Here is a 27,993-nt window from a genome sequence, read left to right as displayed (position 1 = left end):
CGCCAGTCACCCTCCGACGAGGGGAGGGCCAGGCTGGCCGGACAGATGGCAGACACTAGGTGAACACGAGGACACTCAGAGAGCCCCAGCCACGTGCGACACCTGCCTCCTCAGTTACCCTTTGCCAGATGCGTGAACATGGATCTCTCTGGAACTTACCACCTTCCAGCATCCATTGCTGCCTTCGGGGAGGGGCTGGCTCCTGCCGGGTGGACGCGGACAACTCCTGACTCGACTATAAATGCAGGCGGGGTGGGGTGGGGGGGGCTCTGTAAATGCCGCCTAGGCTGCCCGGGCTGCGTTCGTTCTTGCTTTGCTGGGCGTCACGTTCAGCATCTCCTCCGCGCCCCCGCCGTCGGCCCCAGGGCAGCTCCCGCGGCCACCCCACAGAGTGACGAGCGGGTCGGGGGCAGTGTGCTGGCGTCTGACAGGTGCCTCTCCAGGGACAGACCCAGCCCTGAAGGGTAGAACGCGCCGGTTTCCGGGGTGTAAATGCTCCCACTCTGGCCGATTTCAGGCTGCCAACGTGAGGCCACCAAGCCTGGAGCTGGAAAGAGACGCTCCCCGCCAGCCTCATGAGCTGGAAGGAGCCGGAAGGGGCTGGTGCCGGCATGGCCCCGGCAGGCCACCGCCCTCCGCTTCCCGACTCGCCTTGCGCCGTCCCGCCCCTGCTTCTGGAGTTGGCAGGCGTGCCGAAGAGGGTGGGGGTGGGACAGGTCTGTGTGCTCCCCTGCCCCGGGACCCCAGGCAATACCTGCCTGCAGACCTGTGCCTGCACGGGAGAGGAGGCGGCACGACTCCGCGGGCACGGGGCGGGCGGGCTCAGTCTCCCGTGGAGGCCTGTCTCCAGGCTTGCTGTGGGGACTCCGTGCTGTGGCCCTCGGGGCACACGTGGCACTGTCGGTGACTGCTGTCGTGGCACAGTCACTCATCCACTAGGTGCCCGTCCGTCGCGGTCCGGCTGCACGTCCTTGCGCTTGGGGCGTTAGAGATTCGGCAACAGGCAGGACAGGAGGCAGACACCGCACGCTGGCCACGTCGGGACTCTGAGATGAAGAAGGGCAGAACCGGGTTGGGGTGGGGAGTGCAGAGTGGGGCACCCCCATTTTAAGGGGGCCTCCCCGAGAAGGTGACACGGAAGGAAGGGAGACTGCCATGAGGTGTGTGGGAAACAGCATTCCTGCCGTTGGGGCAGCCGGGGCAAAGTCCTTGAGGCCAGAACTGGACGTGCGAGGAGCAGCAGGGATGTGTCCCGCATAGAGCACTCAAGGGGGATGAAGCAGGACAGGAGGGCCCAGGAGGAGGGGGTCAAGTTCATGCAGGGCCCAGGAGGAGGAGGTCAGGGTCATGCAGGGCCTAGAGACCCTGTTGGCACTCTGAGTTTACTTAGAGAGGACTGGTTGTCGGGGCCCAGGCAGGAGCAGGGGAAGTCGTGGGGGCCAGCCCTCGCTGGGAGCCACGAGTTGACCAGATGGTTGGATTCTAGGTATGGTTGAAGGCAGAGCTGGTGGGACTTCCTGCTTGATTGTTTGGAATGGACGAAAAGAGAGGTATCACCCCAGGGGTGGGGCTGAGCACTGGCCTGTGGGCAGGGGATGACCTCAAGAGAGGCGGATTTGATAGGGACAACGACGAAGAGGGAAGCAGGAGTCTCCTCAGGGGTAAGTCAAGCTCGAATTCTGTATTAGGGGCACAGATAGCTGACAGCAGTTGGAATTCTGGGGGGAACCCCAGGATGGAGACACCACTTGGGGGTGGACAACACGCAGATGGCATTTTTAAATTGAGACTAAGAACCTTAGCTCTGGCCGTAGAAGAGAGGGTCCAAAGACGGGGTTTGGGGGGCCTCCAACATCTGCGGGTTGGGGAGATGCAAGGAAGCAGAAACACAGATGTAGAAGGAACTTCCGGTGAAGGAGAAGAGCCAACAGAGTGTGTTCTGACCAAACCGAGAGAGGAAAGTGTTTCCAGAAAGAGGAGTCAGTGCCGCTGAGGGACCAGGTCCGGTGAGGTTTTCCACATGGCAGACGTGGAAACCTTGACAAAGGTGGTTTCAGGGAACAACGCTGCCAGGAAATCCAGTTTGGAGCGGGGCTAGGGAAGAGCGGGGGTCAAGGAGTCGGAGGCTGCAGATAAAGGCAGCGCGCCCCAGAGACTCGGTTCTGTAGGGGAGCAGCGAGCAGGGCGCGGAGGCTGACGGGGCCGTTGCGTCCAGGAGGTTCTCCCGCACCTGTTACCGGAGAGACTGCCGCGAATCACCCGGGCTGTGAGCGTGCGCTGGTGAGAAGGGTGGGGCTGGAGGATACAAGGTGCGCAGGCCATCAGGTGAGTGCGGGCATTCTCCTGCTTTCTGCAGAAAGCAGGAAACCCGGACTCAGCCATACCACACTGAACACGCCCTATCTCATCTGATCTCCAAAGCTAAGCAGGGTGGGGCCTGGTTAGTACTTGGATGGGAGGAAATACGGAAACTGCTTCAGTCCGTGGTCAGTGATCTCCAGTGAATCATTCAGGGTAATTTGTGTTTTTCTCCGGGAGTGTGGGCCACGGAGTGCAGTGGGAGGAGCTGGATCTTATCAGTTCTATCAGGAAAACGTGATGAGAGGAGAGAGGAGCAAGTTTGTAGAGGCAGTGGGATAATGATGCTTCATATACTCATCTGTTCACCTGTCTACCCATCCATCCATCCCCCCATCCACCCGCCACTCACCCATCTACCCATCCATCCATCCATCCCTCATCTACCCATCCATCCATCCATCCATCCACCCACCCATCCACCCATCCACCCACCCTTCACCCATCCACCCATCCATCCACCCTTCACCCATCCATCCATCCACCCACCCATCTACCCATCCATCCATCCACCCACCCATCCACCCATCCACCCACCCACCCACCCTTCACCCATCTACCCATCCATCCACCCACCCATCCACCCATCCACCCACCCTTCACCCATCCATCCATCCACCCACCCATCTACCCATCCATCCATCCACCCACCCATCCACCCATCCACCCACCCTTCACCCATCTACCCATCCATCCATCCACCCACCTATCCATCCATCCACCCACCCATCTACCCGTCCATCCATCCACCCACCCATCCACCCATCCACCCACCCTTCACCCATCTACCCATTCATCCATCCACCCACCTATCCACCCATCCACCCACCCTTCACCCATCTACCCATCCATCCATCCATCACCTATCCATCATCCATCCATCATTCACCCATCTGTCATCCATCCGCCCACCCATCCGTCATCCATCCATCCACCCACTCATCCGTCATCCATCCACCCATCCATCCATCCATCCACCCACTCATCCATCCATCCACCCATCCACCCACCTGTTCATCTGCCTATTTGTCCGTTGGTCTGTCCATCCCTCCATCGACCGTCCTTCCACCCACCACCCGTCTCTGCACACATCCACTCATCTGATGTGCGTTGAGACTCTTCTGAGTGCCGCAAAGGGTTGTGCTGAGTGCGGGGATACAGGAGCAGAGTCAGCGAGTGGCCCTCGTGCTCTGGGAATTTCCAGTCCCCTGGGGAGCCAGACATGTTCACAGGCTGCTCTGAAACAAGGCCAGCTGAGACGAGCCCCAGCCTCGCAGAAGGAGTTTGCTCGGCTCATGCCGCAGAGCTCAAGCCTCTCTTCCACTCTGGCCCCAGCAGACCAAGGAGAAGGAAGAAAAGGAACGTGACAGCGCTGGCTGCGCTGCGCCCTCTGTGTCAGGCACTTCACACCCTCCGGTACGCCTGATTCCCTCTGCTCTTCCGTCCACGTCTGGTCCAGGGGCCCTCGGTCCGAGCTGCACAGCGGAACCTCATGGGAAAATCTGGTTGTAAATCCACTCAGTCGCCCCAGAGAGGGCTCCAGGGATGGGACCGGCAGCCAGGGTGCGGGCCACTCAGTTGACCAACCACTCCCAGCGTGGCGTGGAGGAGACACAGGCAGGGGCAATGGCCATCTCCCCCAGGACCCACGGATCACACTGGCTAGATTTCAGTCTGCATTTCCTCTGTCCAGGCACCGTGATGACCTCTTGCAATGAGGGAATTTGTTCAAAGAGAATGAATGGTCACCCAGGACCACCCAGTGGCCAAGAGGGAGGCCTCCCCATGTATCCCAGGCTCTGACTCTATTCCTGGGCTGTGAAACCTCATGCCCCACCCTGGCCCCCTGTGAAGGGCCACAGTCGTGTGTGCAGGAGCAGAGGGGACAATCTGAGAGCCAGGCGATCTGTGCTGCTGTCCCGCTCCTTCCGTATCAGCCTGACGCGTCGCTCAGTCCCTGTGCTTCATTTTGACCAGCTGCGAGATGGGGATATTGATCACCTGGTGGGTTGAAGGGCGATTCCGTGAGTTAGTGTGCAAAAAGCATGGTGTGCACAGATGTGCTGATTTATTATTCTGTCCCAATGGCCCTGGATGTCCCATCTCACAGCTGCCTCCTGCCCACCCAGACTCCTTCAGACCGGGGCCCTTGAGCCCCAAACACGCCGCCCTTGTGTCCCGCCTTTGTGCTACAGGCTCCCTGAGGGTCTGGGCTCTGGGCTCCAGCCCCGGAGCCACTGCGGTGGGAGTGGCTGCTGTCACTAGTCCTGAGGGGACCCAGGGGAGAGGGGGCGGGGGCAGGGGTGAGAAGGAGCAAATAGAGAAGAGCCCCTCCTTCCTGGACATGGGAGGGGGGAGGGACGTGGGGGCACCAGAGAGATGTGAGTTAGTGAAGGTTCTAATCAAATATTTATCAGTTAATTGATCTCTCGAGGCTGCTGACAGCGCCGTCTCCTTTACCCGGGCTTCCTCCTCCTCCCTCCCACTTCCCTCACCCGTTGTCCTGGCCTCCGTCCCTCCGTCCCTCCGTACCAGTCTGGGTCCCCCTCCAACCCCACCAGCTCCCACCTCCCCCGAACCCACCTCTTCTCCCACCCACGTTTGCTAACGGTAGGTACTGGGACTTTGTGGGCTACTTTGGAGCAGTGGTGGGGAGGGGCGTCCAGCAAAGGGCGTGCACTCCTGAGCATGTGTGATGCACACACGTGTTTCCCTCCCACTGTCTGGAGCTCAGATGCTGCCCCCGTCTCTGCAGGCAGAGGGTGGGACAGAATTTTTCTGCTCGTGAGGCCACTGCTGATCGGGGTCAGGGGTCACCGCAGGAGCTAGGGGCAGTGAGAGCAGAGGCTGGAACTGGGGTTGGTCTCCGGGCAGAGAGTTGGCCTCAGGCCTCCTGCCAGCAGGAGGACAGGCTGGGCAGGCGGACAGTCGGTTGGTGGGGGCAGGGCCCTGGGCTGGAGGAGAAGGCCTAGCCTGGGTCCCGTGCACATTCACCGGCACCGTCGGGAGGCCGGGCCCCTCAGGTCACCTCGCGCTCTGGGTAATTGTCTGCATTCACTCCCGTCCGGCAGAGCCCGCAGAGGCCGGGGCTGCCTGTCCTGCTGCACTTCCCGCCAGAGCCACGGGCCTGGTCCCTGCCCCCGTCCAGACACCCGGAAAACAGCTGTGGGCGGACTGAGCAGTAAGGATGAAGACCAGAGCGAGGCCGGGCGTGTTCTCCGGAACGAGCCCCCGTCTCACCGGGGCACGCGCAAGGAAACAAACCGAAACAGGCCCAGGCCGGGATGACAGGGCCAGCGCGGGAGGGTGCGGGGCTCCTCCTCGGTGAGATGTCAGGAAGGCGGCTGTAGGGGCAGGCTGTCCGCGTCTGCGCAGGGGTCTTTCCACGCTGGGGAGATACTCAAGTGAGGGATGGCACTTGTCCTTCCAGATGGTGGGGACACTCTCTCCCCTAAGGACACCCTCGGAAGGCCAGAGAGTGCCTCACCTGCTCAGACGGGCTGCAGCAAACCTGCCTCCCCCCTACAACCGTTTGTGTCCTCAGTGGGGAACGACGAGCGGGAGACGCCAGAACTCCACCCCGCCGCCGACAGCACGAGGACCCTCGTCCGTTCTCTGGGGCTGAGGGGCTTTCTCCCGGGACGACATCGGGGCTCCCACGGGTGCCCGGGTGCAGGAGGTCTGGGTGCAGGCGAGAACTTGCATTGCCGACACGCTCCTGGGTGAGGCCCCTGGGTCCAGGCAGCCCATGGGAAGAGCCTCTGCCTTGCATTGTGGCGGGGACCCTGCCCCAGGGCCCTGGCTTCTAGAAGTCCCTGGGGCAGCAGGCCGTCAGGGACGGGGTGGGGTCTCCCAGAGATCGGCTCGGGGTGTCTCGAGACAGAGCCGGAATCTTCCATGCCCCACAGACAGCATCTCTGCATCAGGGCCGTGACGGGGGCCCTGTGGCGCCAGGCTCCCGGTTCTGTGGGATCAACTCTTATCCTCTTTCCCTCAGGCTGGGAAGGGGTTCTCCTTCCCCCACTTTACCGATGGGAAAACCGAGGCTTAAAACCTTCATAAGACAGGAGGGAGGAGGCGTGGCTCTGAGGGAGACGAGAGCGACCCCGTGCGGCCGAGCGCTGATCCGTGTCTCAGTGGGATCCGTGTCTCCCGGCAGGACGGCTTCCCCAGGGCTCACCGTGGGCAGATACCGGGCAGAGGGATGCACAGGGTCACGCGGTGTTATTTCTTACAATTGCACGAGCTTAATGTGGATTTGACAAGTATGCATCAGGGGTCTCAAGCCCTGGGCCCCCCAGACACCCCCACCCCGGCAGGGCCCTCCAACAGCTCAGATCTGGTGCCTCATGTCGGGGAGGCCCCCCCATGCAGAGCGCTTGGGCTGTGCTTCTGGAAACCACTGCTTGGCCCGTGAGCTCTCGGAAGGGGGCAGAGGGTCCAGGCCTGCCAGCCATCTAACCAGCCCGCTCTCTTTCCCTCCGCAGGGCAATCAGGACGCCACGGCTCCGCCTGAAGCGATGGCCCAGCCCTACCCCCCCGCCCAGTACCCCCCTCCGCCCCAGAATGGCATCCCCGCCGAGTATGCGCCCCCGCCTCCGCATCCCACACAAGACTACTCGGGCCAGACCCCGGTCCCTCCGGAGCACGGCCTGACCCTGTACACACCAGCACAGACCCACCCCGAGCAGCCGGGCGCCGAGGCCAGCACACAGCCCATCGCCGGGGCCCAGACAGTGCCGGTAAGGGGCCCCGCGAGCCTACAGCAGGGAGCAGGCCCCCCCGGAGGGGAGGCTCTGCCGGGGCAGGGAGGGCCTGCCGAGGGAGGGGCTGGAGGGGGCTCGGGGTGGACGGGCAGGTCTTGGCGGCCTTGGAGCCGTTCATCAGACACCAGCCCCGCCGAGCAGCGGACTCCCTTCGTATGGGAGATGGAACCTCCCGGCTGGGCAGCCGGCACCCCATCCCTGCGAGGTGAGGGGAACGGCGAGCCCAGGGCCCAGATGTCCGCCCAGACAGGGACAGGGCGACGGGAGAGAAGGCTCAGGGCCCCTCGCGTGTCTCGGGTGGCGGGCGCGGCGATCGTTTCTAATCACTTGTAATTTACCTGCTTGGCTACTGTCCAGTCACAGAGCCTCACTTGTGTGGTTGTAATGCGGTTCCAAGGAGAAAGGGCTGAGCCGCTCGCTTCTCAGAGGCTCCCTGACAGCAGAGGAGCGTGGCCAGCGGCGGCCTGGGGGGGCCTGGGGGCGTCCGACAAAGGCAGCCCCTCCTGGGGTCCCGCCAGAGCACAGCCGGCCCCACCCCGGCCCTCCTCCCTGTGGCCGTCTGCACGTGCCCACCCCTGCCGCGGCTCCCCGGCTTTGGGATCGTCCTGCTGTCCCTGCTGGCTCCCTCCTGTGCGGGCTGGCCGGGGCCGGGCAGAAGGCCAGCTCACCCCGTGCTGCCCAGGAGCGGCCTGGCCCTGGCAGCCTCCCGACGGGCGCCCCTCCTCGTGCTCCCTCAGCCTCCACCCCCCACCCCCCAACGCCCCCCGTCCAGCCTGGCCCCAGGGTTGCCATGTGGACCCAGATACCACCCACCCTCCCGGTGTGGACCGCAGCACCCACGCTGCCCGCCGGGGTGGAGACGCTCGTGTGGGGCCCAGCCCGTGCCCTTCCGCCCGGAGTGGAGTGGAGGGGAGTGCCACAGCTGCGTCGGACCTCTCCACTCCCCGCGTCCCCATGTGGGGTGTCTAGACCTGTGGATGCCCCCCCCCCAGGGTTCCAGGCCATCGACCTGGGAGCCAAACCATCTATTCCTTTGGGGCCACTCTGCTTCTCTTTCCTCAAACCCGTGATGTGGGTGTGCTCAGAGCAGAGCCAGAGGGGGCTCAGCGTGACCGCGTCACGGCTGGTGGACGGTCTCCTTCCATTGGGCCCTGGTGGACGGTTTGTATCCGCCCGACCTCCCATGACACGGCCTCCTCACGAGCAAAGGGCGAGGCCTGGGATTCGCCTGCATGGAGCGCAGGAGACCAGGGCGTCAGACCGGCAGGGGCACGGATGGGGACCGAGAGCGAATGCTTGCGCCCCGGGAACGGGCCGGGAGGCCTCCCTGACACCGGAGCGCCACGTGCGGCCGGGCCGCCAGGAGCACCCTCACTCGGCCGACGGTCGTGGGGACCCTGCCGTGCGCCGCACTGAGCCGGCACAGGGGGCACAGGGAGGAGAGCACCGGCCCTGCCCTGCAGCGGCCACCGCAGCCCACCCGTCAGGGACGTGAAAGTCAACAAGGGCGAGCCGCGGCCTCCCTGCCTGCATCAGAATACGGGCCCTGGGGGGGCTCCGGAGTCCTGGGAAGGATTCGACCCCCCTGAGAGGTGGGGGTCTCACTTCTGGGGCCAGGCGCCTCCGAGGAAAGCGCGGGCCCGAGAGCACCCCAAGCCTGGCCTGCGGGGCCGCCTCGACCTTCCTTTTTCCAGCCCAGGTCTCTTCGAGTCCTGGAAGGGGTCAAGGTCTGGGGGCTCTTCCGCCTGGGGATACAGAGGAGAGACTGTTCCTGGACATGTCCCAAGGCCAGATGGTCCCCCACGGGTGTGGCTGCTGGGGACGCAGAGGTCGTGAAGACACCCAGGCAGAGACGGCCCCGCTGGACGGCGTGCGCGTGCGGAGCCGGGATGTTTACACAAGCAGAGGCGTCCCGCCTCGGGAGGAGCCGGAGAGGGCGAGGGCACCCCAGCCTGCTCGAAGATGCCAGTAGCCACCTTCTTCCCAAAGGCACTGCCCGGTGCTCCCAGCTAAAAGCTCAACACCTCCGCGCTGTGTCAGCCGTCCCACGTCCGTCCCATCCTTGCATGAAGACGCCTCCGCTCACTGAAGCCTCCTCTTGGTCCTCCTCACCCATCCCAGGCTCCAGATGGCGGGTACAGGGCACCCTGGGGTCTGGACAAGGGAGTACAGGGCAGCAGGCAGTGCGGGCTACGGCCTCTGTCCACATCTGCTCCCTCCCAAATGCGGATTCTGCTGGTCATCGCGGTGTCTCTGCAGAAGCGGCAGGGGTGCTGTGCAGGACAGAGGCTGCTGAGGGTCAGGGCCCTCCCCGCTACTCTTCGGGGCCTGGGGTACCGGCTGGGGGCCACCTTCCCAGAGTGCTCCTTCACTCAAGGTCACACAGGTCCCCTGCAGGTGCTCTCCCCACCCACCTGTCCTCCCCGAATCCTGGGACAGCCAGAGGGGCTTCTGCACTCAGAAACTACTCCCCTGTTCGCCTCGCCCTCTGCGCGGTGAGCCTCCCAGGGCCTGTCCCCTGGGCTGTCCCCTCCCCGGCTAGCAGGAGCTTCGGCCTTCGGTCCCCTTTGCACGTAGCTCCTGGAGCTGTCAGCAGAGGGACAAGGGTGGGCTGGGGGGGAGTGCAAGGTGGAGAGGCTGACGTGTCCCCCCCAGCCCTCCCCTACCCACCCTGTGCCTCCACGGGTAAGACCAACCCTGTGCCACCACCACCACCCTGGCCAGGGGCAAGCAGATGGCACCCTCAGTCAACGCGTGGCCGTGGAGGGCTCTTAGATAGTCTGTCGTCCAGAGTCAGAGGGAGCACACAGCTCTGCCCGAGGAGGGGGTGCCCGTTATGACGAAGGCATCGTCATAAAGCGACGGCTCGAGGCCACGAGTGGAGATGGCCTCTCCCAGACCCGCCGGCCACCCAGCAGGGCTGAGCCATGTCTGGGGAGCAGTGGACAGTCCTTACATGAGTCCCCAGGAGCCTCTGGGGGAGCAGGGGTGAGGGGCTGCAGAGAAACGTTTCCAGGAGTCGTTTCCTCTTACGTCCCATCACCAAGCCTTGGCTCCATCCAGTGATGAGGCGTCCTGCTGCCAATCCCCCGCCGGACCCTCCGGACCCTGCCCAGGGCTCTCCTGGCCTCTCCCTGTGCTGAGTGAGCTCGGGGAGGCCCCGGTGTGGGGGCTGTAGGCTCCTCCGACAGTGGGGGTGCCCTGGGCACATCTGGACCCTGGTCCCCGAGGGGTCGGCCCCTGGCCTCGAATGGGGAGCATGAGGGATGTGATGGCTAGGGTGACGGGGACAAGGAGGAGGACACAGAAGCAAAGCTCCTGTGGCCAGCTGGGGGAGGGGAGGGGTGACTGGGGCCAGTGGGGTGGGGGGGTCACGGTTGCTTTCTTTATCCCTGCCTTGAGCACTGGGGGCAGAGGTTGCTTTAAAAGAGAGAGAGGAAGGACAAGGGTGGTCCCCGGGAAAGGCCGCATGGGGGTGGGGGATGGACCCTGCCCCTCTCACCCAGCCAGGCTGCTAACACCGGGGTTCCTCCAGGCATCGTATGATTTAACACCAAACCCGTTCATCTGCACTGGGGGGCCGAGGGGGCTCCTTCCTTGCTTGTGCTCTGGCCCCACTCATGATTCATCCCACAGGACCCCCCAACTCCCCATTCCCCACCCCTCTTGCCCTCGGGTGGTTCCCCTCCAAGGCGTCTACGGCGGGTCTGGAGCAGAGGGAGGTGGGTCTGGACATGGAGACTCACAGTGGGCCCAGGGCAGAAGGGAGGCCCAGGGGGGCCCCAGACGCGTGTCCGGGCAGCGCCTTCCCGGGCCCCCCCTTGCCGAGGGTTCCCCTGCTGCTCTGGATGCCGCTGGCCGAGCTGACTTCTACCCTCTGCTGGCCGCGGCCAGCATTACATGCCCCTCTCTGGCCGAATTCCCAAATTCAGGGTGCCTCCTTTAGTCACCTGTACCCAGGAGCCACAGAGGGCCCGGGTGTGTCAAATGCTCTGGGCGGGGGCCCTGGTGACAGAGGGTGCTGTCCACCCTGACCACGACACGGGAAGAGCCACACACGGTGGGTTCTGCTTGGACTCGTGTGGACGAGCCTCTGGGAGGCGGTCTCGCACCGGTCTGCTCTCTGCAGGGATGAACGGGGCCGAGGGAGGAGGACACCAGGGAAGCAGGGGGGGCGGTTGGGGGTTCGCAGGTCCCTGGCTTGGCAGGAGTAGCTCTCGGGGGGCTCCCTGAGGCACCCCAAGGCCGCTGACAGCAGTTCCTCCGTGGAAGGTCCGACAGCCTCCTAGGGCTGGTTGGGGACCGCCGGCCCCGGGCGCTGCCTCCCCTCCAGCCCCGCTGTGGATGCACATCACTCGGCAGCCCGATGGAGGGCACCGAGCACACACGCTCGTCAGGACCGGGCCCGCCCCTCAGAAGGTGGCCACCCTGCCGGGACAGGTCACGCGCGCCCCAGGTGAACAAGAGGACGGTGGCTTCCAGCCGCGCTGGGGATCGCGCGCCGCGTGCTGCTTTCCGACGTGGGAGCGCGGACCTGAGCGCGAGGGAGCTCTGAGCAGGTGCTCGGCCTTTCCCAGCAGCCCGGGAGCTGATGGCGTCCGCGCCCCTCACCTCTGGCCCCTGCTGCCCCAGAGCCTGACCAGAGGCCTCCTGGCTGAGCACCGGAGTGGGGGTGGCCCCCTCCTTCCAGAGAGGATGAACAGGTCGACCAATGAGGGCAGCCCCTCAGGAGTACACAGACAGACGTCCTGCCACCGGCAGGCCCTTGGCCTCCGGTTCCTCGGCTTGGAGGAGGCCTTGAGCCCAGTGGCCTGGCCCTGCTCCCCTCTCCTAACTCTGGGAGGCCTGTTGTATCCGTCAGCGCTCCTTTGCTGGACCGCAAGGAAACCCACCAAAAAGTGACTTATGCGAAGCAGCAGTTCTCGAGACGCGTGGGAAGCATCTGTCTGCCGGTCAGCTGCCTGTGCCTCTCCGGCCCCGTGGGAGGCCATGGCCACCAGCACGTCCCCTCGTACAAACTCCAGCGTGGGTCTCGGGGACGCTCCGCCCCCTGCTCTGTCCAGGCGTGTCAGAGATGCTCAAGGTAGCCATGCTGGAGCCAGGCTCGTGTCCCTCGTGTCCCCAGCCAAGGTCCTGCCGTCCCAGAAGCAGACAAGGCTCCAAGTCCAAGCAGAGGGCCAGGGACGTGAGCCCAGGCAAACCCTGACAGAGGAGTGGGGACTGGGGCAGGCGAGCGAGGAACAGGGAGAGGCATGTTCTCAGGCTGCTAGACCCCAGGGACACGGGGACAGAGTGGAGGAGCCCCAGGTACGGGTGCTGGGCTACCGGTCCAACTGCCTTGTCTGTCACTGGCTGAGGGCCGCTCGCCGACACTCACGCCCTGATGTACCATGAGCCAGAACGAGCCTCGGGGCTGGCCGCGGGCAGTGCTGCTGTGTCCCCGGGAAGGTCTAGCATCGGGCACGGTGAGCTGAGCGGGCCATCTCAGGGTGCCGTTGACGGAGCGCCCGCTGCGTGTCCTGTGGCATGGCGGCTCAGCAGGGACTGAACCAGGCTGCCAGCCAGCCGGACAGTGAGCGGGTGGCCCGTCCCTACAGGCCACCGAGGAGGCCATCCGGCCTCGTCGTCCTCACAGGCGCTACAGGGTAAGGGGTCCTTGCCGTGTGGCAGCTTTGTTTCCTGAGCCCCCAGTCTTTCCGACCCTAACACTCGGGTCCCCGATGGGGAAGGGCACCAACGGGCTGAACTTGGGCTGCCCCGTGCCCTGGAAGAGCGGCCACGCCGGCGGGTGCCGAGCAGCAGGGGGGAGGAGTGAGAGGCAGCCCGGGGTGGCCGCAGACAGACACACCGATGTGCGTGCCTGGGCCCGAAGCCTCTGCACCTTCTCATCAGGTTTTGGAAACCGGGAGGGTCCCCGTGCTCCCTGCACTCGGGCTGTGTCCGGCAAAGGGCAAACCCTGACTTTGACGGTGGAGCTGAGGGACCGTTCAGGTCACAGCCCTGCAGACAGGGCAGAGCCAGGAGAGGGGAGTGGAGACGCCCCCAGCCCCGGAGGCCTTGCCCCGCGTTGGCGGCCGGCGCAGCCCGCGCAGAGGCCTGGCGGCGGGAGCTCTGAGGCTGAGAGGCGGTGCGCAGGGAAAGCCGTCCGCCCCAGCGCCAGGATGGGGACGCCCAGGGGGTTGGGGGACTCGGCCTCTCGACGCTCCCCTCCCTGCGGGGTGGGCGCTGAGAGGGGCAGCTCACAGCCCGGGTCCTCTGCCCGCAGCAGACAGACGAGGCGGCCCAGACGGACAGCCAGCCACTCCACCCCTCCGACCCCACAGAGAAGCAGCAGCCCAAGCGGCTGCACGTCTCCAACATCCCCTTCCGGTTCAGGGACCCCGACCTGCGGCAAATGTTCGGGGTGAGTGTGTGCGGTCCCTTCATCCCCCCGGCCCCGGGACCCCGCTGCCTCCCGGGGCCAGCCCTGCCCTGACCCAAGCCGGCGGGATGGACGGGAGGAGGGCGGACCTAAGCGCAGGGAGCAGCAGCGGCCAGAACACACCCCACGCGCTCCGCCTGTGCTCCGGGCCTCGCAGGGACCCCGCGGGGCTGAGGCCAGTGCCGGGTCGGTGATGACTCTGCAGTCCCAGGGGCTTGCCCAGGGCTCCAGGGACCCCTGTGCCCTCCAAAGCCACCTGGACGGGCAGCTCAGCCTCCTGGCCTCAGCCCAGCCCCTGCCTCTCCCGCGTGCTGAGGGCCGAGCACTGTGCCGCTCCGGGCCCGTGACCGCGGGACTCTGGGCAGGTGCTCCGACCGCGGGAAGCCAGCGTGGCTGTGAGAACCCGCAGGGCGGGCCTTCCGTGCTGTGGCTTGAGCTGCCGCTTGAGCTGAGCACCACGCAGGTGCCGGGCCCACTAGGTGCCCGCGGACGGGTGGGCGGGCAGCGGCCGGGCCGTTCGTCTGAGAACCGCACGGAAGCCTCGTGCGCCTGGCCCGCGTCGTGTCCCTCACCCCAAACCCTCTTCCCCGTGGCCAGCACGGTGCCCGCCCTCACCCCTGCCACATGCTAGGTGGGCTCTTGTCCCTGAGCCCCAGGCCTGCCTTCACGCCACCCACTTCCCAGATGGGATTCGTCAAAGGGGAGGGGCCCTGAGGGTAGCCCCGGGATGGACCCAGCACCCACATCTCGCCCCAAAGAGCCACCCCCCTTCTTGGAGGCCGGGCCCCGCGGCACATGGGGCTTCAAGACAGTGAGGGGCCGATGAAATTGGGAATCATCAGGATTTGGCTCGTCTTGGCCTGGACCAGGCTGCTGCCGGCCTCTGGGAGCCTGGGGCCCGCTGAAGGCAGCTGCCTTACAGAGCTCACCTGAACCGGGACTCTCAGTCCGTATCCCATCACCTGTCCCCATACAATGGGCACCAACTGGCGTCTGCTCACCTGTCCCCACACCAGAGCTCACCCCGTCCCTGCACCAGGCCATCCACTCACTTGTCCCCACACCCGGGGCGTCTGCTCACCCGTCCCCACACCGGGGCTCACCCTGTCCCCACACTGGGTCGTCCACTCAGCCCGTCCCCACACTGGGACAGGCGCCATCCTCCCTGTTCCAGCCTTCGTCAGAGTTGGGATTCACTGCTGTGTTGCTCTGTGTCATGTCACTGTTCCTTTCGACACCCGGCTCCCAGCGTCATGGGATGTCGGGGCGCCCATCAGTTACACACACTGGAGGCCGCAGGACAGGCCCCTGGGGACCCGGTTTTGGGGATTTAGTTTCACGTGACTGTGAGGGAACCGGAGCTTCTCCTGGGCGTCCTGGGCCAGCGATGGGGCAGGAGGGGGCCCACCACAGCATCTGCGCCTGCCTGGCTGGCACGTCCTAGATCGGTAGAGGGGTTTGGGGTCGGTGTAGTTCTGTACCCCACACGGCCCAGCCCCAGACAGCACAGGCTCTGGCGGTATGGGGTCTCTCCACAGCACTTTGTGTCTCCCAGGGATACCTGCTCCCCTCCCAGCACCCAGCCGTTTGGGAAGGACCTGTCCTTAGCCCTTTACCCGTTAGTGTGAATTAGAGGTGGCCGTCAGGAACGGGGCAGGGTCCAGACCGGGAGAGGGGAGGTACTTGGGGAAGGCCGCCCCCTTCCCCGGTCCTCAGCCCCCACCTGGCCCTCAGGCAGGGGACGTTCTCTCGCGAGGAGAACATGGGGAGGGATCTCCGGTCCCCAGACCCTGCTACACTCGGAGCCCGGCCCCGTCCCTGCAGGGGGCTGGTGGAGCAGGGCAGGGGCCAGACCCGGGCAGCAGGTGAGGGTCTCCCGGGAAGCAGGCGCGCTGCGGGGGCGGCACTCTTAACCCCCCTCCCCTGTCTCCCCGCCCCCCTCTCTGTCTCTGCAGCAATTCGGAAAAATTTTAGACGTGGAGATCATTTTTAACGAGCGGGGCTCCAAGGTGGGTGCCGCCCAGAGGCCGCCACCATTACCGCGCCGGCTGTAGGTCCCGCCAGGCTAACGTGTGAAATGTGCGTTTCCTTCCTGGAGAGCTTCGCGCCCGAGGACCCCTGAGCTACACGGGTGCTTGTACTCCCCGCTCCTCCGCCCCTCCCCGCCCCGCCCCCGCTGTCTGTGTTGTCGCCGCAGCTGCGATGTTTCTTTCTCTCCGAGCTGCCGGGACCTCTCTGTCTGCGCCCGGAGCCCTGGGCCCCTTGGTCCGGGGCCCCACCTGCCCAGCCGCTCCTCCTGGGGGGCCGCTGGCCTGCCCAGAGCTGGAGGCTTGGGGGCGCGGCTGCAGGGTGGGCAGCGGGAGGAGGCCTGGCACGGACAGATCCCGCTCCTTGCACAGGCGAGGGAAGACCCCCCCATGCAGGCTCCTGGGGGGAAGGGGGGTGGGGCTGCCCCCCGGAGGTCCTGACCACCCCGCCCCCTGCCCCACCTTGCCCCCCAGGGGGCATCAGGGTGACCGTCCCGGTCTCTGGCCGGGTTAGCATCTCTCTCGGAGCTTTGGCCTGTCCTCTGGGAGGTGCCAGGCCGTCGGTGCAGGCCGGGCTCGGGTCAGGCCCACAGCTGCCCCCGCCTGGGGCCCTACCCTTCCTGGGCATCCTGCCGGTAGCACCAGGGCAGGTCTCTGGGCTGCCGACCTCTCCTTCAACTCACCTGACTCAGTCCCTCTCTCTCTCTCTCTCTCTCTCCCCCTCCCTCCCCCCCTTCTCTCCACCCCCCACTGCCCTGCCCCCCACCCCACTCCTCCTATGTCTTCCTTCCTCTCATCCTTTCTCTCCGTGCCTGTCCTTCTCCGCTCACAGGGTTTTGGGTTTGTAACTTTTGAAACTAGCTCAGACGCTGACCGAGCCCGGGAGAAGCTGAATGGGACGATCGTAGAGGGACGGAAAATTGAGGTGCTCAGATAAGTGCGCTGCGCAGGGCGTGCCCTTGAGAACCGCCGCTGTCGCCCAGGTGCCCCTCCCCCGCCCCGCAGCCGCCCTGCGGAGAGCCAGGCCAGGGTCCCCAGAGCAGGGAGGCAGGGCCCGGCCCCTGTCCTGGCACCCCTCGTGGGCCCACCGAAGGGCCCCCATTTCTGCTTTCTGGAGGAGGCCCCCAAACTATGGGCACCAGCCAGACCCTGGGAGGAGCCCCAGAAATCATGTTTGAGGCTTGGCCGCTCCAAGGACTGAGCCAGCTCTGTCTGTCCCCCGCTTGGGGGTGCTGTTAGTGTACCAACCCTTCCCAGCAGGGAGCCGCAGGGCCCCCCCACCCCCATCTTCGCCTTCCCCAGCTGCCAGGAGGGGACCTAGCCCAGAGAAGCGGCAGAGAGAGGAGGCCAGGGACCGCCGCTCAACCCCCCTTGCCCCTTTCCTGGTGGGCTGCCTGTGCCCCCCGCCCCAGGGCGATGGCTCTGGGTGTCTGGCAGCTGGGCTCCCAGGCAGGCAGGGCAGCAAGAGGTGGCCAGAGAGGAGAGGGTCCACAGCAAGTGCAGAGTCCACGGGAAGAGAAGTGAGGCCTGAGGGGAGGGTTTCTGGAAGCAGAGGGGGTACCACAGGCACGACCTCAGCCAGTGGCCATGGCCGGCGGGCACCTGGGGACGCAGCCTGAGGCCCAGGGGCTCACACTGGACGTGGGGGACACAGAATGGCCCAGACTCCTTTCTCGGTTCCTACCACCTGCCCCCTTCTCTACTTCCTCCCACAGAGGGCTTCCCCCTCCCCTTTCTACACCCCAGTCTGCGTCTCTAGGGGGAGGGTCTTAGTCTGGGGATAGGACACGCCCCCTTGGCACCCACCCCCCTCCTCTCCCATTGGCCTTGCCCCCAAGGGGTCCCATCAGCGGGCTCTGCCGGCCTCAGGAATGGCACGCTACCCCCACGAGAGGGGTGCCCAGGACTTGGAAGGCCTCAGCAGCCAACAAGGGCACAGAATGTCTTGGGGCCGGTCGGTCAGGCTGAGAGCACTTTGTCGAGAGTCCACCAGGCAGCTTCTCCAGTGGCCTGGGGTTGTCAGAGAGAGACTGGGCCTGGTTTGTGGGAGCAGGACGTGAAGGACAAGATCCAGTGGGCCGGACACGGTGCCTGAGCTGAGGGCTGGGAGCAGTGGTGGCCAAGGCTCCCTGGAGCGGGGGGCAGCCCAGTGGAGCGGGGAGGCCCGGGAGGAGGGCCGGCCAGGGCTGGGGGCCAGGCGGACAGCAGAGACTGTCCCGGGCCTTCCTCCCAGCTCCCAGCCCCCTCCATGCGGCCGTGCGGAAGCAGTGCGGGACAGGACCGGGGCAGCCAGAGGCCTACGAGAAGGCTAACCCTCCCCTCATCCTCACCTCCTCCCCTTCTCTCTGGGCAGGTCAATAACGCCACAGCCCGCGTCATGACCAACAAGAAGACCGCGAACCCCTACACGAACGGTAAGGGGCCCAGGACCTCGGGGAGGCCGCAGGGGCCGTGGGCCCGGACACAGGCCCTGCAGGGGCCTCGGCCACTAGAGGCCCCCCTCCCTGGATGCTGAGTGTCCCCTCGTGTCCCAGCTCTGCCGCGTCAGCAGGGGGTGGGGTGGGCGGCCCCAGCCCTGCTCCAATCCACCCCCTGCTGTCCCTTGGCGGGACATCTGGGCCTTCCCAAGCCCACAGCGCACCCACGTGGACAGGCTTCGGGCACCGTGGGTGTGGTGGCCGCTTCCTGGATCATTACTTAGTTTCTAAGCAGTGAGGGGTGCCTGGGCTAGAGGTCCTGGATACTCAGTGAAAGTGAAGATTAGGACAGTTCCCCAGCCCTGCCCTGCAGACCCTGGAAGGTTGAGGCCCCCACGGGAGCCTCGTGGTCCGTGATGCACTTCAGCTGAGCAGTCTGCCCGGCACACCCAGGGCCTGAACCAAGGCACCCCAACCTCCTTGAAGACAGAACCGTGGAGGCTGAGTGGAGGGGTGGCCCTCGGTCCCTATGCGTCTTGGCTCCGACCAGCAATGCGGACGGGCTTGCAGGTTGGGGTGCAGCCGGCAATGCTCTGGGGCCTGAGTTTGTCCTCGAGTGGGGCAACGGCGGCCCTGCTCAGTCAGGATGAGCCTCCCTGCGGGCCGGGGGCTCGGCTTCTCAGCCCCCCGCCCTCCTGTCCCTGTGTGACTCAGGTGACAGGCCAGCAAGGGGCAGGACACTAGGGGGGGATCCGCCACGTGACCCACCAGCAGGGCCTCCCTGGAGCACGACAGGGTCCACATTTAGACTAGATTTTTTTGGCTCCCATCCTGCTTTCCCGAGGACTATGAAAGCTCACATTTTCCTAAAACTCTGGGGGTGCCTGGCTTAGCCAGTGTCCCGAGCTCCTGTTGTGTGCCGGCTCAGGAAGGCAGAGCGGTAGACAGACGCGTTCAGAAGGTCAGGACGATCACTGGGAGCCGGACGCCAGCTTCACCCGAGAGCCACCCCCCACCCCCCACCCCCGGCTCTATGGGCGAGCCTGAGGACGTCAGGCAGCATGGAATTCAGAACGGAGTCCAGCCCTGAGCGACCGCGTTCCTGGCGCAGGATGGGCACGGGAGCAGCGCGGCTCACACAGCAAGAACGGCCAAGTGCTCCCGGTGACGGTCGCACGGAAGCGTCCTCACCGGCCTGAGCAGGGACGGAGGCCACAGTGGACCGGGCCCAAGTTCTCTGTGGGCTGACGGTGAAGCGCAGCGTGTGGGCTCTGGTGGCCCGGGAGTGTGGCTTGAACACTCCAGAACACTCAGAAATTCGTCAGTTGCGGGGGAAGGGGAGCAGAACTGGCAGCAGTGACAGAGGCACCAGGGACCAGTGACAGACAAAGAGGCCCCGGATTCGAGAATTAGCGGGTGGACATGCCGGGACCATCTCAAGAGAAGTTCCACCTTCGAGAATGGGCCCAGAACAACCACTGGGTTGGAGCCCGGAGGAGGCGGGCTCGGGCCATTGCTCCAGGACCCTGCTCCGTCATGGGTTTTTACTAAGAAGACTCAGTTGGTGGGACTGGAGATGAAACCTTTTTTTCCCTGCTGATCGGGGATTTAGAGAAGATTCCAGATTCTCAGCAGTAACGTTCAGACACAGACATGCACGCTGGTCAGGTGATGGTGACCAGGGAGGGAAGGTGGCCCACAGTGTCGTGGAAAGTGGAGAACGGGCGCCCCAGGAGGAACATGGTCGCAGACACTCCGTCCTGAATGCCTTCCAGCCATACGCCTAACAGGGATGTTAGAATCTGGGTATGAGGCTCACAGGTAGAGTCTGACACCAATGGCCTGGTCTCGTCCTTTGCCACACTCCCCGGAGGTGTCTCGCTAGCTGGCCAGTGGGCTCGGTCCCTTCTGTCCCTCCTCACAAAGTCAGGAGGGAAATGGAGCTGAGCCTTCAGGGCCTCTTGCAAACATAAGACCAGATATACTGGTAGGGCCAGGGGGCTGGGCTCGGTCAAGTATACATCCCCAGCCCGTGCTATCTGAGCTAGCCTGGGGCCAGAGCACCCTCAAAGCCAGCCAGCGTCCACCCCTGGGGACCTCAGATGGAAGCAGGCTGCACTCCTGCACCTGGTCCCTGGTGGGAGAGGAAGACTGGCCCAGAAGCCCAGGGCCCCAAGCCAGCGGCCTGAGCCCACCCACCTGCAGACGGGGCGAAGCGGCAGGCAGAGACGACAGCCGGGGGCCGGGAAATGGCCGGAGTGTGGGTATGGTTTGGGTCTGGCTCTGCCACTTGCCAGCTCTGGGCCGCGAGGCTGCTGCACCTCCCCGAGCCTCCGCTTGCTCATCCGTAAAATGGGAGGGCGTGACGCCCACCTCCTTGGCTGGGTTTAGACCAGAGCGGCCCAGGGTGAGGTGCTCAGGAAATGCCAGTTGTCTTTACCATTACCTCGAATCCTAAGGCCCTTTCCTCCCCAGGAAGCCTTTCCACTGGCTGCTCTAGGGACGGCCAGGGCAGGACAGCAGTGGGGAAGGAGCTCCACCCCAGGACAGAAGCCGTGGGGCAGGAGGTGGGAGGAGGCTGCGGCAGAAGCCCCGCCCCTCACGGCTGCGAGGACCCTGCCCCGAGAGCAGCCAGGCCTCCTAAGGGGACAGCGCTCGGATGCCTGGGCTCTGTCTTGTGCTGAAGCAGGGGCGCCGCCAGAGCCCTCATCCCGGCTGCCTGCAGATGTCCCTTCCTGATGCCGGCAGAGACTGCAGACTCCGAGCTGCAGGGCTGGGGCCCCGGGCAGGCTTGGGGGGGGGGGGGTGGATCACAAAGACAGAAGGGTCAGGAGTGACTTGGTCCCTGGCATTTAGGGAGCAGAAGGTCAGACCCGGTGAGGCTGCAGCATCCCGAGAGGGGCCGGGGTGCCCTCTGCTCGCCCTGCCTGCAGGAGGAGGGGTCCAGCCAGCAGTCTGCAGAGGCCCCGCCCTACGTGGGAGGCCCCGGGATGGTGTGAGATGGGGAGAGAATGGGGAGGCGGTGACTGGGGCTGTTTTGCTTCTCTTCCAGGCTGGAAGCTGAACCCCGTGGTAGGCGCCGTCTACGGGCCTGAATTCTATGCAGGTACAGGCTGGAGCCGTCGATCCGGGCCGGTGGGGGGCGTGGCCAGAGGGCGTGGCCAGGTGGGAGGCGTGGCCGGCGCGTAGGCCGGGGCGTGGTCGTGCAGGTGTGGTTGGGCGGGGCCAGGTGTGGCTGCGCCCCGGCCGGACCCTTTGGCCTGTCCTCCCTCTCTCTGGGCCTTCCCTCTCACCGCCTGTTCTCTGGCCCCCTTTCCTGCAGTGACGGGGTTTCCCTACCCCACCACGGGCACAGCCGTTGCCTACAGGGGCGCGCACCTACGGGGTCGGGGCCGGGCCGTGTATAATACCTTTCGGGCTGCGCCGCCCCCGCCCCCCATCCCAACTTACGGAGCGTGAGTACCTGGGGAGGCACGGGGAGGGGGGCATGGAGAACGGCCCGTGGGGTGCGGGGAGGGAGGCCTTGGGCAGCCAGAGGGGCGAGGCAGCCTTTCCGGAACCGCGGGCGCTGCGGGAACCCCCAGACCGTCACACTGCAGTCACCCCCATATCGTACCCCAACCTCATCCTGCCATGGGAACCAAGGGTCACTGGCATTTGGGGGACGTTTAGAGCCCCAGCACCTTGCTGGATGATTGGATGGGATCGTGGTTGGCCCTTGAGCTCAGCGAGGGCCTGCTCTAAGCCCTCTCTGGTCCCTTCCCCTGGGCCCAGTGCCCTCTGCCTGGATGGGGGGAGCAGCTGCCTGGGCTGGGGTGGGGGGAGGGTAAGCAACATGGGCTGAGGGGCCCATGGCTTTGTGGGAGAACGGAGCTGACCAGCAAGGGTGTTACTCTATTGTTATACCAAAACAGGGCACTGGAGCAAACGCTTGTTAAAATGCCAGTCCCATGGGCAGGGCTGGCACCCTGCCCCCTCCCTCCGCAGACACCGGAGCCGGCCTACCCCACCTCTCCAGCGTTCCCACCACTCTCTTGTCCGTTTGCTTCCAGGGTCGTGTATCAGGACGGCTTTTACGGTGCTGAGATTTATGTGAGTGCGGCCCCGGGGGGCTGGGGGCGGGGTGGGGGGACAGCGGTCCAGGCCTACAGCTGATTTCCAGGGTCTTCCCCTCCCCCACCCATCCCTCCCTATCCTTGGACAGAGTGCCCAGGACACGGGGTCCCTGGGGACCTCGGCATAGCTGAGCCTGGTCTGTCTGTGCCCACACCTTCTCCAGTCCACAGGACACTGGGTGATGGGGACGGGGTGGCTCTCCTGTTTCCCTAACCACACTGGGGTCACTGAGTGAGCCCCCGTGGGCACCCATGTCATCCTGAGCAGTTGCCCATAATTCAACAGTCCCTTTGTGCCAGGGTCAAGACGTGATCTGAGTTTGCCCTTGACCCTTCCCAGTATCCATGATGGCACCCGGCGTCATCCGTGGGTTCTCGGCGCCCCCGGCATCAAATTCAGGGGCTCACTGGGCTGGTGGCAGGTCTATGGGCAGTGGTCATGAGTCAAAACCACGAACACAGGCAGACATATCATGGGGGCCCACCGGTGTGTGTTGAACCTGTGCCCGCTCCCTCCCCTCGAACCAGGCCACTGTCTGCGGTCTTTAGACCTCAGGTAGACCAGAAGCTAGGTGCGCGCAGGCCTGCGCCAGCCGGGGCTCTCAGGGCCACGGCAAAGGTTGGAAGACCGTGTCCGCACCACTAAGTCCCTGTGCTGTCTCTCCCTCCCCCTTCCCCTGCAGGGGGGCTATGCAGCCTACAGATATGCTCAGCCTGCAGCAGCCGCAGCAGCCTACAGTGACAGGTATGGCTGGGACAGCGATCGGGGTGAAGAGGGCCAGAGGACCCTGGGGCCCTGGACGGGTGGGCTCAGATGGGCAGGAAGACTTCCCCACAGCCCGGGCCTGGGGGCACAGGGTCTGGACGGAGGGGAGCATGTCTGAGACCCCTGAGCCACCGAGCCCCTCATTTCTTCAGTCACTTCCTACTGGCATGGCTGGGGGAGGCCATGAACCCCACCCCCCAGTTCAGTTCTCCTCTGACTCCAGCCCTGGAGGCCTGACCCCCTCCCCAAGTGCTGGAGGCGCCCCCCTACCTCCCGTAAGCAGGGGAGTTAGGAGGCCCCACTTCTGCCCCCAGACGCCCCTCTTACCCCACTCAGGGCTGCCAGGTCGGGGGCCCCTTCATGCTGAGGAGAGGCTGTGAGCGTGCCCTCCTTGCGGGGAGGGGTGGTACGGTCTAGTGACACCAGGGGGACGGTGTGGCCATTTGAGAGCCGCCAGCGTCCTGGCCAGCTGCGAGCACACACGCAGAGGCCAGGGGGTGGGGGTAGCTCTGGGTCAGGAGGGCAGGACGCAGGGGCTGTCCCAGGGGTGGCCTGGCCTGGCACATGGGCACAGAGTCCCCCCACCGGGCACGTGCAGGGCTCTGGCCTGACGGCCACCTGTCCCTCCCGCCCAGGGACACCCGTGGACCCACATCATCTCACATGGGGGTTTATGGGGTGCACAGCGGGCCCAGCCTGCCCCACAAGAAGCTGGCATTTCACACACGCACTGAACAGAGTGAGAGGAAGGTCATCAGGGGGCCACAGGACACTTCCTTCGTGGTGATCTCCCTGCCTGCCCCCACGTCCCCTGGTCCTGCTCTGAGCCTTTCCGCAGCACCCTGCCCTTATTTGGGGGGTCGAGCTTTCCTCGACCGCAGCTCTGGGAAGGCCCCTTTTGCCTTCTGTGCGGCCTCTTGTCAGGGTCAGTGGACACTGGGAGACGTGAGAGGGTGGCCAGTCGTGTTCTGGACGCTTCGTTCTAAACGGGCAGAAAGGCTGGCGAGGAGGTCGTGCAGGGGCGGGGGCAGGGCTGGCTGGCAGGTGGGACGCACTGGAGGACACTCCCGAGATGTCTGGGAGGCAGGGGGCGACCTCGCGGGCCCCAGTCGCCGCCCCTCACCCGCCTCCCTCCTTGTGCTTGTCTCCCCAGTTACGGCAGGGTCTACGCAGCCGCTGACCCTTACCACCACACCATCGGCCCTGCGGCGACCTACAGCATCGGAACCATGGTAAGGAGGCGGGGACGGCCCTGCCCTGGGCACCGGCTGTGGCAAGGAAGGCCAGGCGCCGCGGCCAGGATGGGGTGGGCAGGCCCTGAGAGTGACCCAGCCCTCTGACCAGTGCCCGGGAGGACCGAGGCCTAGATGGGAGTTTGGGGGAGAATGTGCCCCTTGGTGCCCTCAGGGACTTTGGGGGCGGCAGTTCTGTCCAGATGGGCAGCTGCCCAGTAAGGACATCTGACCCTCTGGGGAGCACCTGGGACGCCTGCTTTTCCCCGTTTTCCAAGGCTCCAGAGGCCAGGAGGGTCTCCACGCCTCTCGTGGGGGTGTGTTCGCCGCGGCCCCTGTGTGTCCTGTCACCTCCCCCCCGCCCCGGCACTGACCTTTTCCTCACTTCAAGGAGAGGGACGAGGGCTGCCCACGGCTTCCCCCACAGGCCCCTCCGTGGCACTGTGGCCGGCTGAGCCTGTGCGCACTCCTGGTGGGCCAGTGAGTGTGTATGTGTGTGTGTGTGTGTGTGTGTGTGTGTCTGTATCTGTGTGACCAGCTGTGGACACATGCAGCCCAGCTCACTCTGGACCCTGAGACCTGCTTCCAGGGGACACCTGTCTCCTGTGCCCACCCCCAGCCCCAGGGGCTGTTAATGTCGCTTTTTAGCTAGCTTGGCGTCCAGCATCAAAGATGAACACATTTCTCCGGGGCGGGGGAGAGGGAGGTCCAGAGCCAACAAGGACTCCCTGTTCCTTCTCCCTTGGTTTTGATTACCCCCTCCCAATTTTTCCTCTTTTTTGATTTTTAACAAGTTCCTGGCATCCCCAGCAGCCCGCGGCGACTGCGGCCGCCCCCTCCCAGATGGGGGCCCCAGACGTGCAGTTTGAGGGCCCCTTGGCTCCAGGGTCAGCGCGGCCTCTGTGCAGCCGCTGGCTAGAAGCTTTCATTCGTTCACAGAGGGGCCCCCTTAAGTTCCCGTTTTTATTTGTAAGAGTTTCTGGTTTTTCCCAAGTTTTTTCTGCGGCATTTGGCATCTTCTTCCTTTTTCTGTTGAAACCGGGGAGGAGGTTCCTCTGGACATCTCCGCGGTCCGGGGCAGCCAAGGGACACGGGGGCAGGAGCGCCAGAGACTGTCCTCCTCAGCGGGACGCAGGGCCCAGGCAAGGACCTGGGGGAAGAGCAGGGACTCCAGGGACCCCCTAAAGCTCCGAGGGGCCAGGCGAGCAGGCAGAGCCCCTCCTGGCAGAACCAAGGCCTGGGGAGCCCTGGCAGGAGGTTCCCTCCGCTGTCCTGAGTCCTGTCGCACCCCAGACAGGCAGCCCCCGGGGGTGATGAGACCTCCCCCGCCCCCACTAAGGAGAAGGGGGCCGGGAAAGGGCCGGGCCTAAGAGGCATCTCCAGCCTCATCGTCCAGGAGCGCTGTGGCCCAGGACCCCGGCAGCCCCCTGGCCCTCATCACCCCCAGCACGGAAGGACTAGGCCCAGGGCCCCCCGATGCCACGAGGACCAGCGCTCGCTCCCCGCCAAGGCAAACCTTCACAAGGGGTCGAACAGTGGGATTTCGTGATTTCTTTTTGGCCCTCCCACCCCGAGGCGGTGCTGACTGGCTGTTTGTCGTCTTTGATGTTGCAGGCCAGCCTGTGCCGAGGAGGGTACAGCCGCTTCACCCCCTACTAGCAAGAGGGCCCAGCCCCTAGCAGCACTCACGCTGACTGCTCAGCACACACCAAACCCAGCAGTCCAAAACCAGGCACAGCCACCGGGAGGACAGTGCGCCCCCCCCAGTCAGCGGCCCGCGACGCCAAAGCCCGTAGGGTCCACCTCCAGCCAGCGGGTCTCCCTGCCCCTCACGATGGCGTGTGTGTCTTTGACCCTGGTTGCCCCTGTATGTCTGAAACCTTGCTTCCTATTTTGACTTTGTTGATGCTGTCCCCCCCCAGCCGTTTCAGGTACAGTATGCGCACAGCGGGAGGGGCTGGTCTGGGCACGAGACCCCTCCCGGAGAACTAGCGGTAGAGCCCACCAGGGCGACCCCCACTTCCCATGCCCTGGGGCTGTGGAGCCACAGAAGACACCCACAGCCACTGCCCCACCCCTGGGGTCCGGGGAGTGAGGAGCCCCCCCACCCCCGTCCACTGGAGCGGGGGTTCCGGCCCAGACCACGGCCCCGCCCGCCTTCCCCAGCTGATCGCGGGAGGAGCCGCGTCTGCCCTCCTCACCCCAGAACAGCTGAAACCTAACGTTTCTGGTTCGCGTTTCTTGAGGATGTTTCCTGCCGAAGCGGTCACAAGACACAGCGCAGGCGGAAACTGCCAGGGCCACGCCGGCCTCAGGGCTCCTTGCTTAGCCTTTGTCGTAATAAAAGTGTAGGAAGAAACACCCGGACCAGAGCCGAGGGCCCCTCGCCCGCCGTGCTCCTTCCAGCAGCAGGCTCTCCCCTCCAGCCATGCTCTGAAGCTGGCACCCCATCCCTGCCAGAGATGGGGTCCCGGCCCCGCCGGCACCCTTCCCCTTCCCCAGGCTCGGAAACGTCCTTTCATCAGGGTACACTTGAGAAGGGGCGAGCAGGGGAGGCGTGGTGGGGAGGCCCATCGCCGGCCTTCTCGGCGACACGGCACTCGATGCCAGCCTCCCGTCCAGAGAGGCATGGTGCTTAGCTCTGTGGCCGAGTGGCCCCGCGGTGCCCAGGATTATAAAGGGCCCTGGTGGGAACATGCTAACCGTGGCCCGCGGGCAAAGCCGAGACAGCCCAGGTAGCCTCATGGGGTAGGCTGCCCAGTGGGGACGGCACCCTGCCTCCGTTCCAGGAGGAGGTGTCTCAGGCCAGGGAAGCCCAGGTCCCCTAGCGTGCCAGAGCTGGGCTTCCGGTGCCAGCTAGAGAGTGTGGACCCCCCCTCCCCCCCGCCCAGCCAGGACACACCGGCTCTTAGCTGCTGGACCCGGCCAAGGCGCCGTGCCGCCTCACTCGCCAGTGCCGGGAGCACCGCCTCCTTCCCAGCCCCTCACGCCCGAGCCGTCCACCCACCGCCCTCTGTCTTCGCCGGCCCAGAGCCAGCCGGGCCCCGCTCTGCTCGGGCCAAGCCCAGAGGCCGCAGCAGCCAGCTGCTCCGGCCGCACCTTCCCCCCCGCACCGGTCCCCACGCTCTGCCCCGGAGAAGGTCGGCTTTCGGTTCAGCTCACGCAAGACCATGGGTTCCCAGAAATGGGGCCCGGGGGACAGGCTTGGGAGGGGGGAGGCGGCGCTAGGACTGCAGGGCCCCGGCCCCCTTCCTCCCCGCACGGACGCCAGGCCTCGTCCGTGCTCAGACGCGCCTGGCGTTGCCTCCGTGAAGCTGCAAGTCCCGCCTTTCTGTTTCTGTTGTAGTGAAAGCTTCCGCCGTTTCCTTCCGGGACCATGAAGGGCAAAAACAAAAAACAAAAAACAAACAAAAAAAAAATCACAAAACAAAAAACAAAACAAAAAAAGATGTTAAGATCCAAGCAACAAAAAAACCAACCAAACCGAGAAGCATCCACCACGTCCACGTCGCGCGAGGCGCCGCACAGCGCAGCGAGGGAGCACGTCGCGGGCCCCGCCCCTCCCCGGCCACCGCGGGCCGCCAGCCCCCCTCCCCAGGCCGGCGGGGAGCGCAGGAGGGGAACGGGCCTCTTCTCTACCAAGTCTTCCTTTCCGGCCCCCCACTCCCAGGGCACGCGGGCCCCACGGAGGAACAGGCCGCAGGCCTGAGCCGGGAGAGCAGCCAGCAGGACTTGACCTTTGTTGCCAACTGTGCCAGCGGAGGGGACGGCTGGGCTGGGGTGGGCGTGGGGGGGGCAGCTGTTCGTTCCCGGGGTCTCTGGCTTCAGCCCGCGCCCGTCACCCTCATGTCCAACTGTCTGGGCCCCAGCTCCCCCTTGCACCATGCCGCC

The 27,993-nt window shown here is 65.2% G+C and overlaps 1 protein-coding gene across 1 annotated transcript in view; it reads left to right on the top strand.

Annotated features, from left to right (window-relative positions):
* RBFOX3 (RNA binding fox-1 homolog 3) overlaps positions 1 to 25,761 on the top strand; it is a gene marked incomplete at its 3' end in the record, with an annotated part of 75,598 nt that extends 49,837 nt beyond the window's left edge. The window contains exons 2-12 of the mRNA XM_080826552.1: positions 6,846 to 7,100; positions 13,390 to 13,527; positions 15,501 to 15,554; positions 16,405 to 16,497; positions 17,926 to 17,986; positions 21,042 to 21,095; positions 21,312 to 21,444; positions 22,042 to 22,081; positions 22,788 to 22,849; positions 24,024 to 24,102; positions 25,717 to 25,761. Coding sequence (XP_080682678.1) covers positions 6,846 to 7,100; positions 13,390 to 13,527; positions 15,501 to 15,554; positions 16,405 to 16,497; positions 17,926 to 17,986; positions 21,042 to 21,095; positions 21,312 to 21,444; positions 22,042 to 22,081; positions 22,788 to 22,849; positions 24,024 to 24,102; positions 25,717 to 25,761 — 1,014 coding nt within the window. The remainder of the gene's footprint in view (positions 1 to 6,845; positions 7,101 to 13,389; positions 13,528 to 15,500; positions 15,555 to 16,404; positions 16,498 to 17,925; positions 17,987 to 21,041; positions 21,096 to 21,311; positions 21,445 to 22,041; positions 22,082 to 22,787; positions 22,850 to 24,023; positions 24,103 to 25,716) is intronic.
* Positions 25,762 to 27,993: the final 2,232 nt, after the last annotated feature.

Source organism: Martes martes (assembly GCF_963455335.1).
Source record: "Martes martes genome assembly, chromosome: 16".
Classification (NCBI taxonomy): Eukaryota; Metazoa; Chordata; class Mammalia; order Carnivora; family Mustelidae; genus Martes; species Martes martes.
Note: the sequence above shows the minus strand (reverse complement) of the source record. Positions and strands in the feature narration are given on the sequence as shown.